General features: G+C 35.9%; 1 protein-coding gene across 16 annotated transcripts in view; it reads right to left on the minus strand.

The window, feature by feature from the left end:
• The window catches only part of LOC107559795 (muscleblind-like protein 2a), a 111,287-nt gene that overhangs the window by 9,921 nt on the left and 81,472 nt on the right, over positions 1-19,894 (minus strand). For 5 of the 16 annotated variants that reach the window (XM_016243750.1, XM_016243753.1, XM_016243751.1 and 2 more), the window contains exons 3-8: positions 18,622-18,786; positions 18,039-18,263; positions 16,764-17,018; positions 8,137-8,190; positions 7,628-7,784; positions 5,246-5,281 (exon numbers count right to left, since the gene is read on the minus strand). In XM_016243750.1, the coding sequence (XP_016099236.1) occupies positions 5,246-5,281; positions 7,628-7,784; positions 8,137-8,190; positions 16,764-17,018; positions 18,039-18,263; positions 18,622-18,786 (892 nt within the window). Of the gene's footprint in view, positions 1-3,643; positions 3,739-5,245; positions 5,282-7,206; positions 7,514-7,627; positions 7,785-8,136; positions 8,191-16,763; positions 17,019-18,038; positions 18,264-18,621; positions 18,787-19,894 lie in introns of those variants that run through there. The other 11 variants (XM_016243755.1, XM_016243756.1, XM_016243762.1 and 8 more) reach the window with 11 other exon arrangements.

Below are 19,894 nucleotides of genomic sequence, written 5' to 3' on the forward strand. Positions count from 1 at the left end.
ATATATGTGTGTGTGTGTGTGTGTGTATGCACATACACACACACATATATAGTTAGTCTATATATATTTATTATATTTAACTTAAATGTGGCTATATTATAATTTATATATATAATTTATAATAATTTATATAATTATATATGTAAATATTTAATTTATATATGACTATCTAATTATTATATTTTCTATAACTATAGTTTATTTAATTATAAATATAATTTATTTGTCAACAGAAAATGTAATCAAATGTAGATAATAATAATAATAATATAACTATGATATAATCTGAACATATTTCATATTTATTTTAAAAACAATATAATCATAAATATAATTTATAAATACATACATTGAACAAAATTATAAATGCAACACTTGTTTTTGCCCCCATTTTTCATGAGCTGAACTCAAAGATCTAAGACTTTTTCTATGTACACAAAAGGCCTATTTCTCTCAAATATTGTTCACAAATCTGTTTAAATCTGTGTTAGTGAGCACTTCTCCTTTGCCGAGATAATCCATCCACCTCACAGGTGTGGCATATCAAGATGCTGATTAGACAGCATGATTATTGCACAGGTGTGCCTTAGGCTGGCCACAATAAAAGGCCACTCTAAAATGTGCAGTTAAATGGGGGCAAAAACAAAAGTGTTGCGTTTATCATTTTGTTCAGTGTAATATCACCATATTAATAATGTAAATACACATTATAAAAATAATAAATACACTATGTAAATAATACATACAATTCTACAGATTTTTAAACTTTAAATATGCATATCTGATAAAAGTTATATTCTCTGTACTTTTAACATTTAAATATATTATTACTTTTCATTATATATTTAATATAATGAAAATAAGTAAATACATATTTTAATTAATTTATTACATATTTACATTAATAATGTAAATATACATAATACAAAATAATAAAACCTTTTAATTATATAAAGCATTACATTTTAAGTGTGCCTATCTGAATTATTTTTTTATTACTTATTTTTTTAAATATAATTTTAATAATAATGTAAATATACCTTACAAATAATAATACATCATTATATAATGTAAAAATGTATAATTCTACAGAGCTTTAAAATTTAAATGAGCATATCTGATAAAACATTTTTACTTTTATGACAACATTAAGGGAGATATTTTTATTTTCAGGCCAGGTTATAGAAAATAACTACAACCACTAAAAATCATGGGGTCTTTAAATTGATATTTTGCAGCTACGTGGTTATTTTAAAACATTACATTATTTTAAATATCAAGTAAACACAGAAAGGCTACAGTAAATAAAAAGGCTTCATATAATTTGACAGCAGTTTTAAATAAGTAGACTTAAGCTTTTAGCAATAAATCTCTGTATGTCCTCAGTCACTTCAATTTGTGTCCAGCAGAGGGACTGCTGCTCTATATCTGACACGGGTGTCCCGTGAACTCTTCACACCCCACGGGGAGGTGCAGAAACCAAACGCCTCCGAGTCCCAGTAGATTATAACGTGACCTGCGTTCATTTGCTTCAAGCTAAAGTCATCACCTCAAATCTGCAGCAGTCAAGCGTTCGTTTCTGCGTAACGCACTTGCCCACGGCCCATCTCCCTCTCTCTCTCTCTCTCTGCATAATTAAACTCATGTGTAAGATTAGTGCTTGCAGCGATGACTCAGCGGCCGCTGGTGCTTCTGCCTGTCTGGGTCTGAGACTGACGCAAACACCAGAGAAAAGGCCTCTGTATTCAGTCTTCAGCTCTCAAAACCTGTATTATATTAGGTCTAAGAACAAACATCATGAGTCTCAAGTCATTTTGAATAAATCATTGGTTAAATGTATTACGTAAATATTAATTGATGTATTTTGAAATGCATTAGGTTTGCACGTTTCAAGCCAACATTAAATTTAATGTAGGCTTGAAACTGTTAAACATATATATTTTTAATTTGTTTCTGACCTTACAATAAATGAATACAATTAAATTAAACATTTATAATAATAAAATAAATCGTAATCTTGCATCAAAATGAAGTGATTTTTTGTTTTTAGCTGACATTACCAAGGCTGTCCGAACCACCTGTTAATACCGAGATGCGTTTCACTATCAAATCAATTTGTATTATTTTTTTTTTTGTTCCTGAAAATCCAGTTCGACTCAAAATAATTTAATATATATAAAAAAAAACACACACAATAGATAATAGAATGATATATAACAAATTAATAATATAAAACATATAAAATATTTTATATATATATTTTTCAAAATATATATGCTCTGTTGTTTTTATATTATTAAATACTATCAAAATAAATGTCATGGCATTATTTATTATTATTAATAATACATTTTAAAATAAAGTTAAATAAAATATTATCTTAAATCATTATTAACTAAATCTTAATTTTAAATAAGCTTAATTTTTTTAATTTAAATTTACTGTTTTTGAATCAATTATTGTTAATAATAAAACAATTGTTTTGATAATTATTTAAATAATTTTAACGAAACATTATTAACAATTATATTATTATTATCATCATCATCATAAATAATGAATTTTAAAATACTGTAAATTTCAAAACCACAAAAATAATTGTAAACATTTAACAAAATCAGAGCACTCTCACCAAGTTAGGCATTACATATTAAGTAAAAACGGGCTGCAAACAGATTCATGTTCAACATCAAGATTTGTGGGTCTATGCTGAAACCTAACTGTTTATTAAAGATAAAGATACTGTACAATTAAAAAATTGTATGAACTAAATCTTTTATGCTCAATTAACCCCGTGCTGTACTTCATTCTCCTGCCAGGTGGTGCTAAAGAGTCTCGAACCGTCTGGCAAGAGCCCTTCAGGAAACAGGTTCAGTTTCATGTGACAAGACTACAAATAACCCTCAACGTCCCAGTTCCTGAGCGTAGAGTAAATTCAGGCCCGTGAAACAACAGGAAAAGCCACTGACTGACAGGAAGGTTCCATTTAAGAAGGACGGAAGTGGGAAAGCCCTTAAAGTCTCCTTATGTGACCCTCCAGCGAACAATACAAAAGAATGGGAGTGGCCTGATGGGAACTGATAAAAGATGGGGATCTTTTATAACGCTACTGCTATTTTGAGTGCATTTTGACCTCCGAATTTGCCTAAAAACACATGAAATGGTGCTCATTTGTGCACAACGGAGATAATAAGCAAGTCTGTGGCTACTGTCAGTCTGACATTGTAATTGCCGGTGCAGATTCCCTCCTACAGCACCGTTTTTAGTGCAACTCACCTTCTCCCTGCTTTCCCGAAGCCCGTGACGCAGACAAAGAGTGGCAGAATAAATGGAAATCAGACTAGAATAGAGTGGTGTGTGTGTAAACGGGTCTATTTTTAGCTTGTGTGTATGTGTAGATGAGGAAGAATATCTTGACATCAAAATAAAAGCAAGGACATGCAGAACAAAACGAGAAAATTATGCAACACAACACAACTACTATTTGCCAATGTGCGAGCTCTGAATAAGCACCGTCGTGAGTGCAAATGCAATTTTGTCGGGAGATTTTGTGATCGCCATGGCGACCGCGGAATGAATTTGTAGCAAAGTGCTTATTCAGAGCTCTGGGATTTATGAAAGAAAGCTTTTAAAAGGAGCAAACCTGATTGGCTGGTGCTGTTGTTGCGTAGGGGACACTTGTGGCAGGAGTTGTTGCTGCAGAGACAGTAGCAGGCGTAGCACTGTACATCATGGGTACTTTTTCAGGAAGGGAACCATGGAAGCAATGAAAAGGTAGGTGGAGCATTATGGAAACCATGGCAACAGGTGTTTTGGTTGGTTGGTAGGGTTTTTGTAGTTTGTTTTTTGGTTTTGTTGTTTAGCAGTGGTGTATATTAGAGCAGCGAGCCATCATTAGGTTAAACCAGCAGATGGCATGCAATCACGATGCAAAGCGAGAGAAGCATGGGAAACAAAACAAAATAAAGGAAAAAAAAAAGAAAAAAAAGAGGAAAAAGGCTGATTACAATCACCTCAAGGAAATGTATCACCATAATCAGTTGTACCCAGAGAAGTCATGAGTGGTTAGAGGGGGTAATAGATTTACACATGCTGTTAGCCCACCACGCTCGGATCGGGCGAGACTTCAAGTATTGATCCTATGATCTACGGCAAACTACACAGAATGGCCATTTGTGTGGTCATTTATGATCAAGTGGGCTATTTCTCTAGGAAACTGATCAAATTTCCCATTCAATAGTACACAAGACAACGCCTATTATTAAAAGCCTGTTTGCTTAGATCTGGTGTTTCCACACAAATACTGTTTAAATGACAGTTTAAAACAATGAATTGATGAAGATGGTAATAATAAGAGTAATATTTACAATAATAATAGCCACTGTAAAAAAAAAAAATTTGTAAAATTAATATGAATTCATAAATTATATATAAATATATAAAAAGTAAACTTTAAAAGACCACTGTAAAAATGTAAAATGAATAATATGAAAACATAAATATTAATATTAATAATAATAGAAACAATAATAAAATCCACTGTTAATGATTTATAATGAATATATATGTATATATATATATATATATATGTGTGTGTGTGTGTAAATACATAAAAATAAACTTTACAACACTAAAATAATAACAAATGTCACTGTAAAATTTTTTAATCTGAAATAGTTTAAAATAAATCAAAATAAAGTATATAAAACATCTAATTCCTATAATAATAATAATAATAATAATAATAATAATAGCCACTGTTAAAACCAAATCAAAAACTGAAATCATTTAAAATAGATTGAATAATATGAATTCCTATAATAATTACAACTACTAAGAATAATGCAAATAATAATCAGCCAATGTAAAACAAATATCAGAATTTGAGATAAAATCAAAACGGAAGAATATGAATATATAAAAGATACAGAATGACTATAAAATAATTATAATATTAAATACCACTGTAAATAATTAATAATGATTGAAAAATACTGTAAATTGTGAAACCTCAGAAAGAGAAATGTGAAGATTTCAAACAAGCGCTCTTGCAGATGAATAGAAGCATAATGAAGCAGAAAACAGATGCACGGACCAGATTCCATCAACAGGTGCTAATTTGACCTGGTAGTTTGTGTGACATGACAGTCAAAGTCTATTGAGCTTCAAATCACCTGTAAGAGCGACTACATCTCTACGTGAGGAAGACAGACAGACAGGACAGACAGGAAGAGGAGGAACCTACCAATGCTGCTAGCAGGAGCCATGCACAGAACTGACCCTGTGACCATGCAGTGAAGAGTGGAGAGAGGTTAATAGGGAAGAAAAACATATTAGACAGAGCCAGTGATTCAGAATTCAGCATGCCATACAAATCCAATTAAGCTTGTCATTATAGATCGCTCGCTCCACCGTGTCGTCATTCTGGTTAAAAACTCAGCATATTTCCAGGAAGATAAACTGGATCAATATTCGCAAGGTTGTGAAATTAGAGAGCAGGGAAACAGTGTAGGAGAAGAGGAAGATGGCAACAGGGCAGAAAAGGCTAAAAACCAGCCACACACACACAAGAGAGACATGCGGTGAGCCAACGGCCACTCCTACGGTTAAAACAGACATAGTGCTGTTACAAAAGAGCCAGAGCTGGAGAAGAGGGAGGAATGGGGGCACAAGAGGACGGCTAAAATGAAATACAACCACCATGTGGGTGTGTGATGACAAAACACACCAACAAGGGATTAGACAGCTGGACTCACTCTAAAACCCTACGTATAGAGAGAGCTTTTTCTGTGTTTATTGTTCTAAAAATACTGCAGTAGGTACGCCTACAGGTACAGGGTGATAGTAGGTGGAATATACAGTGGGTACGGAAAGTATTCAGACCCCCTTAAATTTTTCACTCTTTGTTATATTGCAGCCATTTGCTAAAATCATTTAAGTTCTTTTTTTTCCCTCATTAATGTACACACAGCACCCCATATTGACAGAAAAACACAGAATTGTTGACATTTTTGCAGATTTATTAAAAAAGAAAAACTGAAATATCACATGGTCCTAAGTATTCAGACCCTTTGCTCAGTATTTAGTAGAAGCACCCTTTTGATCTAATACAGCCATGAGTCTTTTTGGGAAAGATGCAACAAGTTTTTCACACCTGGATTTGGGGATCCTCTGCCATTCCTCCTTGCAGATCCTCTCCAGTTCTGTCAGGTTGGATGGTAAACGTTGGTGGACAGCCATTTTTAGGTCTCTCCAGAGATGCTCAATTGGGTTTAAGTCAGGGCTCTGGCTGGACCATTCAAGAACAGTCACAGAGTTGTTGTGAAGCCACTCCTTCATTATTTTAGCTGTGTGCTTAGGGTCATTGTCTTGTTGGAAGATAAACCTTCGGCCCAGTCTGAGGTCCTGAGCACTCTGGAGAAAGTTTTCGTCCAGGATATCCCTGTACTTGGCCGCATTCATCTTTCCCTCAATTGCAACCAGTCGTCCTGTCCCTGCAGCTGAAAAACACCCCCACAGCATGATGCTACCACCACCATGCTTCACTGTTTTTCTGTCAATATGGGGTGCTGTGTGTACATTAATGAGGAAAAAAAAATAACTTAAATGATTTTAGCAAATGGCTGCAATATAACAAAGAGTGAAAAATTTAAGGGGGTCTGAATACTTTCCGTACCCACTGTATATGGATATTGTTTACTGCAATGCACTGTGGTTGATGTACATGTTGGCTATTAAGCCAATAAATCGAATAATATTTTCATATTTTGATTACACATAATATATATAGTACTGTGCAAAAGTCAGATGAACAGCACTGGCTGTTGTCAGACTCCTTGTGCATACAAAAATCTCACTGGATTATTACAATTAATGGCAAAAGGAAAGTTTGGAAAAGTAAAATGATATTTCCTACGGACACACTAAAGCAAAAGATAGAAATAACTGGCTTAAAACCATTTTTTGTTGGTGACAATACTAATGGCCTAAGACCTTTGCACAGTACTGTATACAGCTTTACTTAATTTTTATTTCAGTTTTAGTTTGAGTTATTTTAGTACATCAACTTAAACTAAATTAAAATGAGTAATGTTGCCTCGGCCACCAGCTTAAACAATTTTTTGATATTTTACCTCAGTTAACTTGTGCTTTATTTCAAGTATTTTTTTTGTGTTTTACTTTTAGTTTTAGTTTCAGTCTTAGTTCAATACAATTGCAGTCAAAAATACATTTTGATATGTATATATCAGCATTTGTGTTGTGGGAGATCTGCAGTGTACAAATGCAGATCAAAGACCTTGAAGCACTGAATTTTCGAATTTAATCTATGGCCAGCAATCACTTTTAGATCAAAGTATCCCAATAGTCCTGGAGATATTCAAATCAGCAGCGCTCCCGAAATAACGTGTCTGTATTTTCCCTATTAATAATATTATACATTAGTATTCTGTGCACATGCACTGCATGCAAAAGGGGCACACAGCTGTTCAAAGGCCTCGGTTATGACGTTACGCTGGGATCGGAGAAGAGAAAACGGGTGTAAAATTGTGACCCAGGGATTAATACAAAGCAGTATGGGCAATGTGTGTGCATGGGTTTGGACATGTGTGCGCGTGTTTGCTCTTACCTGTGGGAAAGAATGCAGCGGTGGGCTGCTGAAGCTGTGCGCTGGCCAAAGCCTGTTGGTAGTGCAAGACACTGGGGTTGAAGAGCGTACTGGCCCCATTATTCTTTTCTAGTGCTGGTCTCTTTGGTAGGGGCTGCAGGATTCCATGGGGAAATGCCTGAGTGTGAAAAAGTACATGCACGAGTTAAATGAGGTTCTCACGCATGCACGACTTACAATATCAATGCACAGGTTGACTCGAAGCTGCATCGCTCCATTTTACACAAGGACGACGACAACCGTCACTAAATACTTAAGCAAGACACTTACGTTTACTAGGCTTCAATCAAGCTATTTTACTTTGAAAGATGACACACATTCATTCTTCAAAATTGACTGATGGTTATTTCTACATGTACTTGGTGACTTTAACTGTTTCTATCAAAACAAAGCCAAATTAAAAAATTCTGTGAGTCGCTACAGTACATTAAAAAGCTACATGCAAAGCAAAAGGTGAAAGGTCATAGTACCAGATCTACAGATGCCTCGAGGGGTCGCTTCATTGCTTTGGCAGTCGACTGAGTCTTTTAATAGCAGGCAGCGAGCACATGATGGCAGTGGGCCAATGGGATTCAAGCGTATTAACATACAGGTAACAGCAAGCAGAGGTGCATCATGGGGACAGCATTGCATTGTGGAATAGGTGAGAAGGAAAAAAAACAAAAACAAAAATAATCTGAATGCAGTATACCACATACAAAACAATAGGCATGCTCATAAACGAAAAAACTTGTTTCAAAGAAACATTTCGCTACGTTCTGAATTAGTACGAAAGCAAAAAGCATCTACAATACCTGTGTTAAAGCGTCAGAAATCAAGATTCTCACCATTTACCAATCAAAAGTCAGTCACGCTAATGGGATTGTAGATATTAGTGTTATGAAAGCTCTCGAAAACGACTCAAACACTGCATAAAACACTGACCGGTGCCCAATATCCGATATCAAAGGGTTTCTAGTGTGAGTGGCGAACTGAATCTAATGATGGCAGAATGTCAGGTAGGCATTTCTTTGTTGTCAACCTCGCCTGGCTACTTTAACAGCTTCGTTCGGTCGATACTGACGCTACATTAAGTTTGCCTGACAGCACGACGTCTATCGAACACTAATTAACACTGGAACTGGGTACAAACTGCACGGGCCAAGTGGGCTAATTTCACCAGCCCGTGCATTGCGTTTCTGTCAATGCAAATCACAATCTTTTGCGCTCATTGAGTGATTTTAACATGCAGAGTGAAACTGCTATGACATTTACCACCACTTAGCAAAAAGAAAATAAAAGGACACTGGAACGCCTTCACTGACATTCATTTCTGTCACAATATGTTGTAATTTCTTACCAACTAGCAGATTAAAATGACTCTCAACATGTAAATCGTAAAGGTCACGGAACTAAAAGAAAACAACTGATGTGAGTGATCACAGAATGTGGAGCTCTGTTTATTCTTATATTTGAGAACGTCCAATTTATGCTCTTTTCACGTTGCTGGTTTTGGACCTTTTAAAAAGCATTGAGTTATTTTTATTGTGGCCCATATGCTAATTTAATTTCTTTTTGTATTTAAATATTAATATGCAACTAACATTGCACACTGCAATATTCCTCACTAATAATATGCCATGCAAACTGGTAATAAGTAAAGATTGCAATGGAATGAAGGGCAGCAAAAAAGGACGCTCGAAATGAGATGATGCAGAGGGCCATGCAGAAATGCTTTAAATCAGAATAGCCACACACAAGAAAGAAAAAAACCTAGATTGTCGAATTAAAAAGAAAAAAGTTCATGGTTTTCTTTATAATAAAGTCACAGATTACAGCAAAAGGGTTGTACGAGGGAAAGATAATGCATCATTTAAAGAAAGCGGAACACTTCATTGACAGGACAAACATTTACTTCTGGACTCTCTTGAAGCTCTGTTCCAAAACCTAGTGAGCTGCATTGCTGTCTACATAGGCTGCTACTTTCTAAAGCATAAGTGACTGATTTGGAACACTCTACATAGGCAGCAACTTAGTGCACTTCACAAAGTGCACTGGAGTCACAACTATTAACTCCAATATAGTCTGACTTTTCATGTAAATATGTACAGCAGCACACAAATAACGGGTAAAGCTGTCAATTTTTTATGATTTTATTTTAGTGATACTTTCTGCATTAAAATTGTATTCCACTTACTGTCATCTTAATTTTTTTCACTGAGTTTGTCGCATACATTCTGGGATTCAATTCTCCCTGAAGGATACTTGCTGCATGAATTTTATGCAAAACAAGGTATCTTGGAAAGCAGCATAATAATGCACAAATCGTTTGGAATAGCCTTGGCGTCATTTTTATGACAGACAGAGTCTAGTGCTGTCTAAGAAGAAAGATCAGTAGGTTTAGGAACAGAGCTTGTAAGCATACTTTTAATAAACATCAGAATAAGATGCACTTCAATTCTTGTAACCAAGAGTTGAATATTTTGCTCCCCTCCGCCAACATAGAGAACCATTAAAATAAATATGCCACCCACAGGGATTTATCATACAGAATTACATAACCTTCCACTGAAGGATAAAACAAAAAAAAACAAACAAACAAAGAGAAACTAAAAGACAAGAAAATGAAGAAGCCATAACTATATATCATCTGACTTTTAAACCCTTTCTCTGGGGTCGAGGGCAGGGATCGATTGCTTCAGCATCCCTATAGTAAGTGGCCCGGTTTGAACCCTAGAAAAAAAATCTGCTTTGTTATGTGCATTACATCATAATCAGGGAAAGGACTGATGGTTTATCTCAGGTCGCTGTATGCGCGGGAAACCTGGGACTTTATTTGCACTCTTGTTTTATTGTTATGGCTGGTGAGCTGATAATGTCCTCGCGTCACCCTCTGACCCAGACGCCACAGTAGAAAAAGACAAAAGGTTCAGGGCAAAATCAAAAATGGAGTAAACAGCAAAACGAATGAGGCCAAGCATGTGAGTGCCATGACAGCAAACGCAGCAAACTAAAACCACACCAGCGTGAGATGTGGGAGCGGGAAAGCTTGCTGCCAAATACCGTGTCTACTGTGTCAACGCAAGCAAGTGATGCGACCAAACAATATCCGTACCATTATAATCAATGATATGAGCACCGCAGTGCAAGAAAAAGAGATTTTATGTTCCTATTTTAAACAGCAACTTCACCATGTCGCATGTGTTGTGTCGAATTGTAAGCTTGCAGGACCAAACTAGGTTCTTACCATTATAAATCAATGAAACGATTTGCAAGGAAATTATATTGTTCCCATTATAAATGGCAAACTCACACATGTTGCATTTGTTGTGTCGCATTGTGAAATTGCAAAGCAGACAATTTAATTGATAATAACAGGAGCCATGAAGTTTTCCTGCATTGCACTGATTGCAATGTAAAAAGTATTCTCTTTCATTATAATCAACAAAGCTGTCTACACTGCTTGGACACAATGTTGAGCTGTCACATCGCAGTGTGTTGCTTGCAGTGCAGACAGCTAAATCTAAATGGCTCATTATAATCAATGCTAGAACTGTGTACACCACAATCTAGGGATGCAATGCGATCAAGCTAGATCACGTCGCATATTGTCACCAGCTTGCAGCTTTATTAATTTTAATAGGAGAAATATAGTTTTCTTGCAAGCACACTGCTTGTGTGCAATGTAGAAAAAACGATATTGTTCTCATTATAATTAAAAAAGCTGCACTACAACGCAATCATGCAATAAAGCAATGCGCTGCAACGAAATTGGTTTACTTTTATTTAGGGATGCACGATATTGGATTTTTGCCGATATCCAATATTTTTCAACTCATTTTGGCCAATACCAATACCGATATATTTCCTTTTGTTTGGAAACAACACCAAGTCTCTCCTGTGCAGAAATTATGAGCAAAATATTTTTAATTTTGGTTGGTTTTTAACAAACGTATTTGTTAGAATTAAATAAACAATAACGAAGGTTTTATGACAGTACATTGAAGCTTTGAAAATAACTATAAATAAACTATATATCAATCGCTGCATTTTCCCCCCAGAAAGATGCAGTGTTAACCCTAACATTTTATTTTAAGATTTAACATTTGTAGATGGTCTAAAGCAAAAGAGTTGTAAAAATTCTGAAAATCTTTTAGAGCTTATGATTTGTTTAAAAAATAAAACCTATACATTAATGAATAAATCAGTATATATAAAATTATTTTATTTACAAGTCAAGTCAAGTCACCTTTATTTATATAGCGCTTTTAACAATACAGATTGTGTCAAAGCAACTGAACAGCATTAATTAGGAAACTAGTGTGTCAATAATGCAAAGTGACAATAGTAAACACTAATTTTTCAGTTAAAGACAGTTCATCATTGAATTCAGTGATGTCAACATCCAGCTCAGTTTAAATAATATCTTTGCAATCATGTCAACGATATCGCCGGAACTGAAGTGTCCCCAACTAAGCAAGCCAAGCGGCAAGAAACCAAAACTCCATCGGTGACAGAATGGAGAAAAAACCTTCGGAGAAACCAGGCTCAGTCGGGGGGCCAGTTCTCCTCTGACCAGACGAAACCAGCAGTACAGAAAAATCAATTTAAGACGTAATAAGTGTCGTCAAGTGTCGTAATAAGTGTAACAAGTGTCATGTTTGTGATTTTTTTCATGTAAGCTATAGCTTCTGACCTTTAAATCAAAACATACTCACTTTTTATGACATCATTTACTGCTTTATTTAATCAGAAACTAGGGCTGGACGATATGGCCAAAATTGATATCACAATATATTTCTTAATTTCGGTCGATATGATATAATTGCGATATCGATATGAACATTAAGACGTAATAAGTGTCGTCAAGTGTCGTAATAAGTGTAACAAGTGTCATGTTTGTGATTTTTTTCATGTAAGCTATAGCTTCTGACCTTTAAATCAAAACATACTCACTTTTTATGACATCATTTACTGCTTTATTTAATCAGAAACTAGGGCTGGACGATATGGCCAAAATTGATATCACATTTTTTTTTTATAAATTTTTATAATTTTTTATTTATACATGTGTATTTTATTCACTTATTTTTTTATTATCTGTGTGTGTTGTCTGTCTGGAAACTTGGACACTATAACAAATTCCTAGTATGTGCAAAAATACTTGGTGATAAAGCTCTTTCTGACTTCTGATATGCGTGTGTGTAATAGCTATACAGTAGGCCTGTATAGTCATATAGCCATTCATATACATGAAAATGCATTTTTCAATTAAAGAACTTATAGAATTAATATGGTCTGCTTTGGGTGCTTGACACTTCATTGGTCATTTTGTGTTTTAAGAATGATATTCAAGGTTAAGAATACGCTGTTAAATAATAATATTATTTAAATATAAATTGTTTTATCTAGGTTTAACAACATTACCTACATTGTAGAAAGACGACTTTCCTTATTGATCACGTCTTCCCTCAGGTAAAATGCACGTTTTCTTGCGTGGCTGAATATGAATCACGTTGTTTGCATTTGCCCAAACTGATTTGCTGAAGTCGAAACGCGGACGTTAAAAAAACCCAACTCTGTTAGCGCGAGTCCCGCTCGCTGTGAAGCGGGAGCGACCGGCCGGCAGAGGATTCTGCTTGGTCTTAAAGCCTCCCTCGAACGTCTACGTTCACAAATCAAACACTTGTCAAAAAAGAATGATTCATTCTCAGTTTAGAGTTTGATATTAGTATGGTCTAGGTGGTCATATGGCATATGCCTTAAATACGGGACGATTCCATATTATACGGAACGGTTGGCAACCCTACTTCAGAGATACATTCATATAAAACACCCACGCCGTGTTATGATTTTGAAACGTGCAGTGCTCATGTATATTCAACGAAGTCAAACGGCACAAATAAATCAATGTATGGGAAACTGGTAATGTATATCGAAATATCGGAAATGTGTTTAAAAATCACCGTTATTAAAAAAAATTATATCGCGATACATCTTGATATTGAATTATTGTCCAGCCCTAAGAAACACAGTCTAAATGTTATTTGTGTAAACTATTTTACTTTTAATTTAATTAAAAGAAGGCCAACAGTGCCCACTACAGATTAAAACTCCTTACTGAACAGGCATTAGGACTCGGGGGAGGCTGCCGCTGCACGTGCTGTTAGTGTTTACTCCATCTTACACAGAACGCTTAATTCTGTACGTGCTTTCTCAGTTTAAATGCAGCGATCTAAAACAGTGAATCTAATCATCATTTAGGCAAAACTTTGCTTCAAGAATGAGCCACAATGCTGACTTGATCTAATCACTAGCACACCCTCAGCACATCGGCAAGATATATTGGCATGTTTCATATCGGCCCGATGCCGATATTTACATTTAAAGCCATTATCGGACGATTCCGATATCAATCCGATAATATCGTGCATCCCTACTTTTATTATAATCAGCAAAGCTATCTCTACCACTAGCTTGCATGTTTTTCTTGCATCTCATCACTCGCTTCTGTTTATTATAATGGACGTAATCTAGTGTTGTTGCACCACATTCCTTGTATGCAGTGTAAGCAAAACAAGTACAGTCACATTATATAAAACAAAGCTATCTATGAGCATGCAATATCAAGTTTTATTGCGTCACACCACTTGCAATGTGGACAGTTTTGTTGATTATAACTGGAGCAACCTAGTTTTTTTGTGATGCATTGCTGGGTTACAGTGTAGACCTTGCTCTTACACTGTTGATTGCAATAGCAGCAACTTGTGGCTTACAAAGTTATATTGCAAATGTGCAATACTGGTTTTGATGCATCACTCACTTGCTGTACACATGGTTTCATTGGAGCATTGTTGTTTTGTTGCATCACTCACTTGTAGTGTAGACAAAACTACATTGCTCCCATAATCACCAAAACCATCAATACTGCAACAAATGCAACAAAATTTAAACTGCATGCACGCAGAGATTGTGATGCAAAAAAACTTGATGGCACCTGTTATAATCAAAGCCATATACTCTGTGAGTGACAAGACGCAACAAAACTCATTTGCTCCATTTTTTTTTACATTTACATTGTCCGCATGCAGTATAGAAAAAACATAGATTGCTCCCATCATAAATCAACAGAACTGTGTAGGCTGCAAGCAAGTGATGCAACACAACTGCATGCATGCAGAGATTGTGATGCAGCAATATACAATATACATTGTGAGTGCAAAATGCAACAAAATTCTTTCTCCGTTTGTGCATAATGGTGCATCAATCTCTTTGCGTCGTTTGCTTGCAGTGTAGACAAAAAGCTACATTGCAATGGCACAATACTTAATAGTACCTGTTATAATCGAAGCCAAATAATTTGCAAGACGCAACAAAACTTGACATCCCTTGCTTATAGCATAGCACAAAACTCAGTTTTGTTGTTCTGTTGCATTGCATCGTTTGCTTGCAATGTAGACACGAGTTAGAACTAGGGATGCACCAGTTGACCGGCCATAAATCGGAACCAGACGGTTTTTGCGTATAATGCGCAATCGGCCGTTTTTTTGTATTGTTTGCGTCCGATTTTTCCGGAAGTGCGCACAGAGGCGCGAGCAGAAAAAAATACCACGCAGAGCAAGCTCACTGTTGGCGATGCACGATGAGATATTGGAAGAAAAATCTGAAGTGATTAAGGATACGGGCAGCGTACAGCACTGGGGAAATGCAGAGCTACCTGCGAAAGCACCTGCCGTAGTTAACATTTTAGGATAATTTATTTATATAGCCTACTTTGGTTTTATTTAGATTCACTGGTAAAGATCTTTTTTTCTTTACACCAAATTTAAAAACGAAAACAAATGCTGAATGCTGATTAAGTAACATCTTTGTTTGGAGTGTTGAATGTGTTTTGATTGTGTTGTTTGGATTGTGGAACTATGCAGTTGTTGCCTAAAATTACATGGTTACAGTTAATGTTTTCATTTAAGGCCAGTTTATAGTTTCAACCCAATTTAAAAACAAAAGCTAAATGCTTTTGTCAGTAGGCCTACCTATGTTTGTATTGAATGTAGCCTACTTACTGCGCAGTTACTGCTGTTAATTTCAGATGGTTACAGTTGTTGTTTTCAATAGCCAAAACCGAGTTTAACCTGTTAAATACCAAATAAACATCTTGTTTATGTGTACTTGCATTCTTTCTTGTTTGTTGCTTGATAAAAAAAAAAAAAAAAAAAAAAAAAAGGAAATAGGTATCGGAATCGCCCAGTTTCCTTTTAAAAAATCGGTATCGGAATCGGCCATGAAAAATCATGATCGTGCATCACTAGTTAGATCTGACAAACGAGAGCAGCCTGGCATGCAGCCCAATATACAGTTTCGCTTATATAATAGATGAACCTGTGCATTCATGTCAGTTTGGGATGAAGATGTCGTCCATCTCCTTAATTTTATCTTGACTGATCTGAGGAGAGTAGGCCTCCCATTGGGCAGAGAAATGGGGAAAAAAGCCGCCCCATGAACTTGTACAGTCGAGGGTGTGAGCAAAAAAGCTTTTAAGCCATCGTGCTTACTATATTAAAATCCAATTCCTAATAATGATCGCATCAGTACAAAACTAGATGGATAAGAGGGGGGAGTGATTTTTATCACACGGCTGTATTGTCAAGCAGCTCGTCTCTTTGTCTCTATCTCTTTCCTCACCCTGTTTAATAGGACTAAAATCCCCCGGGGACGAGATAAGGGAGTCGAAACAGATTTGGCACACAACCCCGCCCAGATTCTAGAGATGGGTCATGGCTATATAATAATAAAGCAGTGCTCCACATTTAATGTGCTTAACATCATCAGATATCTCAATTGCAACCTCCGCGGGCGCGTCTCAACATGTGTTGTCAATTGATTTTATCTTGCACATAACTGAAAACGATTTCACAATTCTAAGCACTGCCTTAGTTACGATTCAATGTGTCGTGACAATGTGGTAAATTAAATTCTGCTGTAAATTAAATGCAGCTGGTGAGGCACGGTGGTATAATTTAAGAACTTTAACACTCTTTAATGTTTTGCACAACATGACTCTTTAAACGTAGAATTGTATGCATGTATTTTCAAAATCAATTGTCCATTAGCAGCTCACCATGGCTGCAGCGGCGGCCTGCGCTGCGACGGCAGTCTGGTTGGCCTGATGCTGGGCTGCTTTGATCTTGGCCTGCAGGTGCGCCGGAGGGTGGAAATACTTGCACTTCTCGCGCGAGCAGCGGCTCTTGATGTAGTCCATGCACACGGTGACCGTGTTGTCGCTCGTGTCAATCATGGGGCTGTCGCTAGGATGGGCGAAGCGGCAGTCGGTCTCGCCGCGTGCACAGTTGCCCCTCTGAAACTCACGACACACCTGGTCGCGGGTGCAAACGAACACGCAGACAAAACAAACAGGGAACACAACAGAAATGTGCAAACAGAGACATGAGTAATATAAGTTTCAAAGCTTTTATGTATGAGCACAGGTACGCAAGTAAACACACACGGAGCTGAATATTAACAAAGGCAGCGACAGCCTCTCAGTGTGGGAGGGCCATCAGTCAGTTGCTAAGTGATCGCACATTTAGTGACACACACACACACACACACACACACACACACAAACAAAGAACCACGTTATTGTGGTTCAACTGTTCAACTGTTATTGTTTCAACCACGCTGATAATTTTCTTGCGAGGTAGCGCTATATAGCGCTACACACTTCTTTCTATCCTCCTTCTCACATTTTTCAGTAATTAATTCAGCTCCATCTTTAACATACAGATTAAAGTCTTTGGTTTTCATAAACTTTAAATATACTTCAATAAAGTTTGAAAATTTCTGTGACCTTGACATTGTTCAAGTGTTCTACATTGAGAATCTAACCGACTGATGATGCCATTATTTACATACTGATTATTTATTTATTTATTATTTGCATATAATTGCTCACCAAATTATGATTGTTCTTTTCTTTCATCCTTTCTTTATATATATGATTGGCCTTTTCTTGTTTATATTTTATTTGCATATTGAATTACGATTGGTCTTTTCTTTCTTTCGCTATTTCTTTGCCATATACGGTTAGATGCCGCAACTACAACATTGCATCATTTTTAAATGAATATTTATTTTAACAAAATAAAAATTTTTGCAACCAATATACTAAAGGCAAATACTTTATTATCTTACAGTAAATAGTTTGAGTTAAAAGCATGAACTATACAGATTTAGTTTAAGCTTTTAATCAAGTTTTCTGATACCTTTAACCTAGATTTCAATTATGGCAATGAGATTTAAACTGCGCTTTGCACATCTGTGGTTCAGAAATGATGTTGTTTGTCTCAAGGTGAATGAAAAGATGGCCTCATAATGTTTCTGTGTGACGCATTACCTCAAGCTTGTCTGTGCGCAGTAGTTTCTGTGTGGAGGACGAGCACTGCACACTGACCGGCGGGCTGCCGGGGACGATTACAGGGGTGCTGGGAAGCATCTCTGTGTGGACCAAACCCATGCCATGGCTCATGGGAGTCAGATACGGTGCGTAACTTAGTCCAGGGTTTGAGTCCAGACCTTGGCTGACAGGAAATGTAGGCTGTGAAGAAGACAATATATGGAACTATTCCAATAAAAGGAATAGTTCACCTAAAAATTAAAATTTGCTGCAAATGTACTCACTTCCAGGCCATCCAAGATGTAGCTGAATTTGTTCCTTCATCAGATTTGAAGAAAGCATTATTTTGGATTATGGACTCGTAATTTAGCCGGAAGGAACAGTTTGAAGTTAAAAACTTAAGCCTCAATGGTGGATTTGTTTCTTTGTTTCATTTCTCCAAATCTGTTCTGATGAAGAAACAAACTCATCTGCATCTTGGATGACCTGAGAGTACATTTTCAGCACATTTTTATTTTTTTGGTGAACTATTTAATTAATGTAAATATGCAGCTAGACGTGAAGATGAGTAGATGGTTCTTACCATTGGTTGCATGGTGGTGCCAGGGATCATGAACTGCATCTGCTGCGCCAGCATCGCTGCTGCAGTCTTCTGCTGGATGAGGTTGTTGCGTCCGTTGATTTCCAGCTGCGTCTTCAGATGCGCTGGTGGGTGAAGGTACTTACAGTTCTCTCTCGTACACCGACCCTATGGCAAGAAAGATCACAAATGACAACTATTAAGTATCTCAGTTGTTTCTCTTGGACAGAAATTAAATATTTTGCTTAAGTCTCCTGCAAAAAAGACCCCAGTAAATCTCTCATTTATCTCAGAAGAGATCTCAAAAGTGTCACAACTTCAGCAAAAGTCAAAGAGCTCAATAAGAAATCAAACATTTCTCCTAAGACTTAATGATCTGAACTACTATTCACATTAATTTCCTAGCTTTTTACTCTTACTATTTCACAACTATTGACTTATATACATTATACTTCATTATATACAGTAAACAAATTGATTACCTGCAAAAAAAACAACAGAAATGACACTACAACATACATGAAAAACAAACCGCATCAATGCAGTAATCATGTATGCTTCATACTGCAATATTTATTAAGAAGGCCAAAGTTAGAAGAACATTCTGCACAAGGTCAAATGTGTGTTTGCATTAAACATCCACTGCAGGATATCCAGTGACACGGGAGGCCAAACTGATACGAGATGTGAGAATTAGTGGAGGAGGGGTTAAAAACGCAGTGGTAGCACATACTGCGGACACGCAGAGACACAGAAAGAGAATCTCACTGCCTCTGCAGATGCTGCGTCGCCCTGCATGCACTCTACAGCATTAGCTGCTCGCTGGAGGTGTGAGATCTCCACGGTAACCTTGAGCACAAATATCTCATGCTACTTACAAAACAAGATAACTGAAGGAAACTGAAGAAAACAAACCATAGATGTCATTAATTAAAATAATAATTCATTAACACATTCATGAAACTTGTCATTTTCAGATTATAAATATTTTTATATTTTTAGAATATACATAATTTGTTTATTTGTGTTTAATGTCTAAGTCAAATTAAGGAAACAAATTAAAACGTTTTTAAAATTATGAATGTTTTTAGAATTACATATAACTTAATTACACATTTTCATTTCTAAATATTTCAACATTTTTTCTTGTAATAAAATAGAATTAATATATCTGCTAAATAAAAAAATTAAATATATATTTTTAAATTATATATATATATATATATATATATATATATATATATATATATATATATATATATATATATATGTATTT

The sequence above is a fragment of the Sinocyclocheilus grahami genome, unplaced genomic scaffold (genome assembly GCF_001515645.1).
Source record: "Sinocyclocheilus grahami isolate Dianchi unplaced genomic scaffold, SAMN03320097.WGS_v1.1 scaffold699.1, whole genome shotgun sequence".
NCBI lineage: Eukaryota > Metazoa > Chordata > Actinopteri > Cypriniformes > Cyprinidae > Sinocyclocheilus > Sinocyclocheilus grahami.